At 39.8% G+C, this 9,519-nt stretch overlaps 1 protein-coding gene across 2 annotated transcripts in view; it reads right to left on the bottom strand.

The window, feature by feature from the left end:
• The window catches only part of dnmt3bb.1 (DNA (cytosine-5-)-methyltransferase 3 beta, duplicate b.1), a 67,932-nt gene that overhangs the window by 33,274 nt on the left and 25,139 nt on the right, over nucleotides 1-9,519 (bottom strand). For both annotated transcript variants that reach the window (XM_037977080.1, XM_037977079.1), the window contains exon 3: nucleotides 3,264-3,405. In XM_037977080.1, coding sequence (XP_037833008.1) covers nucleotides 3,264-3,405 — 142 coding nt within the window. The remainder of the gene's footprint in view (nucleotides 1-3,263; nucleotides 3,406-9,519) is intronic.

Raw genomic sequence — 9,519 nt, 5'->3', positions numbered from 1 at the left:
CTCTCGACGTGGAGGAGCAGCAGCTCTACTCTGAGTCCCTCCCGGATGACTGAGCTTCTCACCCTATCTCTAAAGGAGAGCCCAGACACCCTGCGGAGGAAACTCATTTCAGCCGCTTGTATTCGCGATCTTGTTCTTTCGGTCACTACCCAAAGCTCGTGACCATAGATGAGGGTAAAGATCTGTGTAGCGTCTTTAAAGAGAGAGAACTTTTTTCTGCAAATTTTTAAATACTTTCTTAAAAGTCACAAATTTGCAAACACTAAGACTATTATACCTTTAAACTATTTAGGAAAAATGTTTTAGAAAGAGTTGTTTTATAATCCTGAAAAAAATATAAAGGAGGCCCTCATTTGGCTAGCCATTAACCTAGCCTGGAGAAAGTTTTCCACCTCTTTCTCCATCCTCTGTGCTCTGTCTGATGTTGTGGCTGATAAAGTACTAACCAGTATTAATTATTTGACAGAACATCACTTCAAAAATGACCAGACTACTCAAAGACTTGGACCCCCACAAAAGAGATAAAAAGACCAAGTGAGGTGGTAGAATTTTTAAATTCCACATTACCTGTAATCATATATTCAACATTTTTTCTCTTATTTCATACGGAGGAATCTTGTATCGCCCTGGATGTCTGAGACTCGAGACCAACAAGCTTGTATAAGGATTTCAGACCCCCTAAAGTGGATGGTACCAACTCTTACTGTTACAACACTCACATTTCCTCTTAAGAAAAATGTAAAAAATTCAAATCTGAACTCACAAAAGTTCAGGTGATGTAAAAAACCAACAGATATGAAGCATGTTTAAGAATGTCTGATCAAAGTTGCTGCAGATTGTCTCACACAACCACAGCTCAGCATCTGAAGACTGAAACTATTAACAGCGATCCTGTCAGGTTGGGTGGAGAAGGAGGCGAACCCAGAATGCAGACTCATGGTGAGAACTTAAAGGAAACTAATTTCTTAAGAATAAAAGAACAAAACAAAGGCTGACATGGCAGCAAAACCAAACATAACAAAATCCAAACCGAACACGAGAGGCAAGACAAGAAAACCAGACAGTGCATGAAGCGACAACGAACCAGCAGTGAGTGGAGGAAATGACCAGGTTTTAAAACAGAGGGTAGTTAAGGGAAGGGGGCACAGGTGAGTGATTACAACTAGGATCAGGTGAAGATGGGCGTGGCAGGAAAACCAGACTGACTGAGGAGAAGTGAACGATGACAGGAAACAAAGACATAAGGAACAAGAACTGAACTAAGACAAGGCTGAACACAGGAACCAAATAACAGAATTAAAGAAACCATAAACTCAATTCAACCTGGAGAGACTCACGACAAAGAGAAGCTGCAATTAAATGGTTTTATTTGACATGAATGGCGTGACATATTTGGCGCTCGGACCTCGGCGGAAGACGCGAGTGTCGACAATAGCAATGCGCTTCGAGGAGAAGCTCAGGTTGAGCATTAGAGGCGTCTTCCCCGGGCCGGACACTGGTGGTGGAGGTCGAAGAGGGGAAGGAAGCTTGAGGGAGCTGGGAAACTGGAGGTGGAGAAGGGGTGGAGGTGGGCTGAAGTTCGGCCGGTGAACGGATGGGGCCATGATGGAGGTCCTTTTAAACGAAGGCTTGCTCGCTGGATACGCTGGAGGCACGGTCGGATGCTGATAGGCTGAAGAGGAGGTGCACGATGCAGCGATTAGATGATGCAGGTGAGGCTGCAGCAGGTCTTCCAGTCTGAATTTACGCCTAGGCTTCATTACAAAACCCCCCCAAAACCCCATATCCTGACAGATCCATTGTTCAGATGGGAGTTTCTGACCCATTGAGAGAGAGACAGATCTGGCCTGCAGCAGGATCAGCCAGTGAGGAACCAAGGATGAGATAAGAAGAGGCTCAGGAGTGTGAAAAGAAAGAAGGAATACTCAACAACGACTGCCTACTGCCTTGTTCTACACACTGTCTCTATAAGCTCACTGATAGGAGTGACATCAGCCCCTCGGGGCTCGCTCCTGGTTGAGACAGACCTGAGCTTTGGATTATATGACTGCTTAGGAAAAATGGTCTTACAAGCCAAAAGCAATGGAGCACAGATAAAAAAGAAACTGGTAAAGGTGCGGAGACAGAGTGACAGAGTGCTCTCTGAACAGAGACAGAGAGGCGAGCGCTCACATGACTGCTCAGGTAGAAAACAGGAACTGAGACAGAAGTTAGGAGATGCTTGTGAATGTTGATGAAACTTTGCCTAAAGGTTTTCTCCTAAAAGACTTTATGAATAATTCCAGTCCACTTTAGTATTTCATTGAAGGAAGTCATTTTTTCTGTAACCTTTTTAGTGCATTTCTTAATAAAGCTTGATTCCTATTTTGATATTTTTGCTCACATCTAAAATTCAGTCTCTGAACTTTTTATTTGGGTAAATGTAAGAGACTTTGATGTCCTACTTTTAAGTTAATAAAAGGTCATAAGGTCAAACACTGTGCTCAGGTCCAAACTATAAAAATGGCTTATTTTTAGAGGTGTAATGAGACCGGATGAGACTGGGTCTATGAGAAAGGACAAGATTTTAACCATAATTTAAGAAAAAAGCTTTTTTTGAATTTATGATCTCTGAGTCAGTGAGAGACCTATCATGAACCAGGATGGCCTTTGTTAATGTTAGATCATTGGCACTGAAACTTCACTGCTGTGCTTTAGAGTTTATGTTTGTGACCAAACCTGGCAGAGTGTTGTTGAGTCAAGCTCTTTTTGTGAACTTAATGGTGGCTCAAGAGGTAGGGTTTAGTCCTGTAACCAGAGGGTTGCTGGTTCAAGCCCCTGCTCTGTCAGTCTCAGCTGTTGTGTCCTTCGGCAAGACCCTTCACCTGCCTTGCCTACTAGTGGTGGCAGGATGGCTCAGTGGCGCTGGTGTGATGGCAGCCTCACTTCTGTCAGTCTCCCCCAGGGCAGCTGTGGCTACAATGTAGCTCACCACCATTGGTGTGTGGATGAATGGGTGAATGTTTGTAGTGTGAAGCACTTTGGGGTCCTTGGACTAGATAAGGCGCTATATAAGTGCAGGCCATTTACCATTTTACCCGTAGAGTATACTTAATTTAACAAACAGAGGACTCATAGATGTGGTGGAAGAGTAGCAAGTGTTTTTAACAAGAATAACGGGCTATTGTTGAACATGAGATCACTATTTTGCTGACTTTAGTGAGAAATGATGGTCCACATCCAATGTGTCTTTTCCTAGAACCATTTAAAAAGTGACAGAGCACCTTGTGGCGAGGCAGCGTCTCCGTTCTGTTTGAGGCTGAATGGAGACGGAGGTTCAGCCGCCGTCAGAGGGCTGTTGTCATTGGTTAGCTCCACACTGCTGTCATTCTCTGCTGCTCCAGGTGTGTCTCCATTCACTGCTGCCTGAACAGAAAGACAAAACATTGTTGGTGGCTTGGTTCACATGGACTTAAACTGACTTCTAAATATTTGGTTTTCATGAGTTAAAAATAAGAATTTCAATTTATAGTCCTGTTTATGTGAGCACAGCCCATAGAATGAGATTACATGAGTGGTTCTCAATCTGGGGGTGTTCAAGACTTTCAGGGCACAGAGGCTGTCAAAAGGTGTTGCACATGTTTAATATGCATGAAATAAAACATGGGTGTATACTAATATGAGTGATACTTATTTGATTAAAGCACCTTTTCTTGCTGACACCAACAAACAGATGCAGTACCCTGAGTTAAACTTTATCTGCAAACTGGAATACAGAGTCAAAAGAATAAAGTCCAGCTGATCTTTACATGCAACTTATTCACACTGAGAGGAAATTAACTCCTGTTTTCTGATTTTTACACTTATAAAAAGAATTCTGAGTGATTTACTTTTATTATTTTTAAGATGGTGAACATATTGTAGTGACTGTGAGCTTACATTTAGTGCCTCAGCTGGGTGAGGGAGGAGAAGTGGTTCTCACACACTTAGATAATTATTCAAAGAATTGTTTCTTGTTTGGGTACGATACTCGTTTACTAAAGGCTTTGGAAATGTTTTTTTTTCCATAGTTGTATTAGGTACAGTGGCGTTCAGACTGATCTATAACTGTTACAGAGAAGCTGTAGTAAATTGCAACAAACAGCAATAATGTGTAAAAAGTCACCCTGCTACTCAAACATGAGGCGCTGTGTAACACCTGTGACTGCTGGGGAAATCAGATTACAATCAATCACTCTTACACATAAATACATCAGTTTCCTGTCTTCAAGCTGCTTCAGAGTGATTTTTTTGTTTTTTTTTTATTTTTGTGAGTATCTTTACCAACAGTTTAGAGGAAATAATTCCAATTTTACATCTATTATGTTTCACATTTCCTGCTGTGGTGAAATATAATTACTTAAAGGTCTGATATTCCTTGAGGTAATGCCTATCACCTGCCACCTTTTATGCCAGAGGTTTAAACTAAAATCATCCTATTCTGAGAGGAAACACTGTTATAGCTACTTTGGTAAACCCTTTTAAATGTAGGTGTGCACAATCACGAGTTGTCAAATGAGAGTTGTCAAAAACATTATCATCCTCTTTTTACATTTCAGTGGAATGAGATAATGAGGGCTCTAACACTGAGAAGTGCAAATGTTAAAAAGCCTTTTGAACATCAGTTGTAGTAGATTCTTGTAGAGACTTGGTTTGAGAACCAGAGAACAGAAAGCAGGATTCTCCTGGTTGGAGCTCCATTTCATGATGAGACTGTACTGGGTCATATCAGAAAGAAATAAAAACAATGATTTTGATTTAAGAAAAAAGTTTTTACTCAGCTGCTTAAATTTAAACTCTTTGCTTGTAGACATGAGCATGGGATAAAAATAATTCTTTTACTGTTGTTGTTTTAAAACTAACATATGCATGTCAAACCACAGAAATGCTGCAAAAGTTACCAAACCAAAGCCTACCTGTGCAACCAAGTCAAGATATTTGGATAAAATACCAGCAGCCATGTGGCATGCCGGGAGAACCTGAGGGCAATGATCTGACTCAAGACAAACACTGCAGACACTATGCAACAATAACACAAATCTTTAAGGCGGGAGCTGCCAGTGGGAGTGACTCATTAATCTACAATGAGCTGCATGTTTGCCAAAAGTATCACTGAGGCAGGAAGGACTGAGTGCAGGGGCTAAAGGTCATTTTTGCATATCTTCTTACTGCATCGATGCATCTCACCACAGAGCGTGGCTCCTGTCAGATTTATTGAACCTGAGTTTACAACATTCCCTTCAGAAACCAGTTCTGCTTCTGCTCACTGAGTTGGTCAGTGAGTACAAGACATGCACCAATTATCTCTACAGAAATTTACACACAAGTGTGTGGAAGCATGTTTGTAGGTAGGTAGGTAGGTAGGTAGGTACATTTATTTATATAGCACTTTTCAGCACAAGGGAACTCAAAGTGCTTTACAACACAAGAACAAAATTACAGACAGAGTTACAGAACATGACAATGAAACAAAATTACAGACAGGTACAAGATACAATGATAACTAATTGTCTAAATAAGCTAAGCTAAACTAAACAGATCTAAGCATGACTAAATGTACAGAACTAAACTAAGCTAAAACTAAAACTAACGGTACTGAACTATCTAAAAGTACCCCAGGCCCGCTATACAGCCGAAGTAAAACCAGACATATCTAAGCATGAGCTAAGACAGTAAAAAATAGTAGCTAAACTAAACAGATCTAAGCAGGACTAAATGAACAGAACTAAACTAAGTGTACAGAAAGATAAAGCTAAACTAAACAGTACCGAATTTCTAAATGGTACCAGGGCTAACTAAAACAGCCGATGTAGTAATTACTAAGTTAGAGAAAGAGGGAAGGGGGAGGGGGGGAGTGAGAGAGATGCGACAGCAGAGTATGAGTATGAGAATGTGTATGTTTGTTTCAATACAGTAGGAGGCGGTATGATGCATTTGTGTGTGTGTGTGTGTGTTTGTGTGTGTTTGCAGAAAATGCATTTGTGTGTGTGTGTGTTTGTGTGTGTGTTTGTGTGTGTTTGCAGAAAAGTCCATGAATCGCGTTCACAGATGTTCACAGGCAAGAGGGCAACGAGCTTCTGTTGACATAAATTCCAGGGAGAATTGTAGCAGTGATTAAATTAATCTGAATGCTGATTTACATAATAAACAATTCAGATTAGTTTTCTACATGAGCAAAAACAAACAAACAAAAGTACTAACAGCATTTATCAGCCTTGTCTTTATTGCTGATGTGTACCTTTGTCCTGCTGAAGACAGATGTGTGGTGGTGTGTACAAAGTACTGGATGTACAGAAGGTAGTATCTTGGGACGCTGCTACACGACCTATTAGCACATGGCTGGTGTCTCACTGAACTCTAACTGCAACTAAGCAAGCAGCAAGCAGTGAAGCTGTGTTTTCAATGAGCAGTTTTGGAAAATCACAGCTGTTTTCATGTGCATGGCTTGCAAAAATGTTCCAGGCTGTGCACATTATTTTGATGCCCACCTACTCCCAAATCATAACCACCTCAGCCTCCATTGTACCTGGGGTGGGGATTATGATCTATTTTTGATGCATTGCAACGCAGACATGAATGATTCTGAATGTAGAAATGTCAAAACATTTATTGTTATTTAACGTTAATAACATTGTGTTGAGGAACACAAAAGAACGCTGAAATACAAAGATAGTTTATGGTGTCCACACAATAGGACAGGACATAAAACCAACACCTTCTGCAGTGAATGTAGGCTCAGATGTTTTCAGTCATAGTAAAGATTCAATACAGATACAAAATACAGCTTTAGGATTTACAAAAACTAAACTGAGAAAGGTTCGACAATATCAATATCACGCCATCGTTTGATTGTTTCCATGACCTTGTCACAATCTGTGGAATTTCAAAATAAGGGAAGTTTTTGGCCATCAGTTTCAGTGGTGGAGGAGAAATCTTCTTCTTATGGTTCATGAAATATTTTGCTGAAAGCCAGAGTTGTTTCCAAAAACTTAATGGCATTTTAAACAAAGATCTTGTGCAATCTATTAGTACATAATTCTACGTCATTTTTGGATATTCTAAGTTTAGTCAGTTGTGGCAGCCATCTTAAATCGAGTTGGCTCCAAAAATGAATCAGTTATAGATGTACACCCAGTCATTACTTACGGCCTAATGATTATGAGACCACCTACCTACCACAGCCCTGAACGTTAAAACCAGCTAAATAGTAGCTAAAAGCTAAAACAAGCAAAACAAAAGCTAAAAGCTATAACAAGCAGAACACTTGCTTAAAGCTAAAATGAGCACAACAAAATGTAAAAAACAACAACAAAATAATAGGTAATAACTAAAATTAGCAGAACAAAGTATTAAAGCTAAATTTTGCAAAACAAAAGCAAAATGCTAAAAGAAGCAAAACAGCAAAAAATTTGCGAAAACCTAAAAATTGCTAAGCAGTAGCTAAGAGAAAAATGGTGAAAAGTATGCTGATATAGATTTCAAAGAGCACGTTTTTTTAAGGGATTTGAAAAGTTCTCCATTCACTTCAAAGAAAAACAAAAGTTCAATGTTTAAAAAAGTACAAAGGTTACAAAACTCAGCTGTAATGTCCTGAACAAGCTGGATATTTTGAAATATGAATGGTCAAAATAACTGAAAGTATGATGAAGTGGTTATAAAAACAGGAAGCATTTACACAATTATTGCTCATTTTATTTTGTACCACAGTTCTTTAAACTTCTCTTTGCCATTGTTATCCAAATGCATAATTTTACCACATATAACAGTACTCCAGTTTATTTTGTTGCGGTTTGTTGGGGAGAAAGTGTCCTTTTCAATAAGATGACATCTGTGGGAAGTACTGACAGATAATAGAAGACATGCACTTTCACACCTACAAGATGTGCAACGTGACAAAGCTCTTAGTGGCCTGGAACAAAAGACAGCACATGAAAGGCACACACAATCGTTACATTTCTCAGTTCAAACACTTTCAAGTTGTCTCTTAAAACATCATTTATTGCGTTTTGAGCTTTCTACAAAGACCAAAACACAAAACGCCCAAGCCTCAAGGGGATTCTGTCTGTCATCGCCTTCCAAACGCCCACTCTACCTCCAGGAATGCAAAACTTATCTTCCTGACTAATCTACAACCTTTTACTCACTACACTATAGTTGTAAATCTCTGGCCAAGGGCCAATACAATACGTAATGCCAGCAATTTGCTATATTAATTAAAGTCCTAGTATTTGCTAAAGGATTGCATAGCGCCCATTTTGACAAACGATGTCTTATTCTTGGTATGTATTGAGAATGACTCCCAACTTTAACCACACCAAATTTCAGCTCAATATCTGTAAATTTGACTGAGTTTCAGCAATTTCTGTGTTGGCTAATGTTGATCAGCAGTGGTGGCCATTTTGAATTGGGCTGACTCTAAATGTTAATCAGTTGCAGATGTCTATCCAATCATTACTTTCTGAGAGGTTAATAAAATCTATTCAGGGGTTCATGAAATATTTTGCTTACACACAAACATGGTTGACATCTTGTTTAACATTTTGAAAACCAAAATGTTACACAGGAATGTTGCACAATTTGTAGTGCTCAGAGTATATGTTGTGAATGACTCTCAGCTAAAACCACAAGTCTTAGCACATTATCTGTAAAATTGACTGCATTAAAGGCTTTTTTGTGTTTTCTAAGACTAGATCACCACTACTGGGCCTGGGCCTGTTTAAAGCACTGCAGATGAACATCATTGGTGGAGAAGTAACTTAAGTAAAAAAAACCTTCCACTGACAGAACATGCATGGTGAACAATGTTGATTCTGCTTCAGCCCATCATCTTGGATGTGTTAAAGGGTTCATCTCAAGGTTCAAGCAAACAACACAGTGCAATCTGTACACTAAAACCTGAGCTGCCACTCAGCATTTAAGAGGATTCATCAGAGCTTAAAGGTTTGCCATGAGCAGACATCTTTGAATTACTGGGTGCATCTAAATGGGCAAGTCCTCTAGTGGAGTCACAAAAACACATTTTTGTCAGATTTAGGGCTGCAACAACGAATCAATAAAATCGATAAAATTCGATAATTAAAAGCGTTGGCGACAAATTTCATTATCGATATGTGTCATGCAATTTATGCGTCACTAACGTTGTCGTGGAAACGGTGACGTCATCCGCAGCGCGTTTGCTGAACAAACTCCGTCCCAAATATAAGTCATTGCTCCGTCCGCTCCGTAGAAAAAAAACAAAAAACAAAACTGTCCGCTCCGTATGATGATGAAGAAGCTACGGCTCCTCTTCCTCACTGCAAACTTTCTTTCTGCTCCTCCATTACCGTTTTGGGGGGCATGTTTTACTGACTGCAGGTTAGAATCTGCTGAATAGGGTTTTGTGTTTAGTCTTAAAGTTGTTAAGCAGCAGAACTAGCTCTGTGAGCTCTGTTAGCAGCAGTTAGCATACAGGAAACTGCACGCTGCTTTCAGCGCCACCCGGTGGCATCACAAAGTAATGTT

This window comes from Kryptolebias marmoratus, linkage group LG8 (assembly GCF_001649575.2).
Source record: "Kryptolebias marmoratus isolate JLee-2015 linkage group LG8, ASM164957v2, whole genome shotgun sequence".
Classification (NCBI taxonomy): Eukaryota; Metazoa; Chordata; class Actinopteri; order Cyprinodontiformes; family Rivulidae; genus Kryptolebias; species Kryptolebias marmoratus.
The sequence above is the reverse complement of the archived record's forward strand: the minus strand, read 5'-3'. Positions and strand labels throughout refer to the sequence as shown.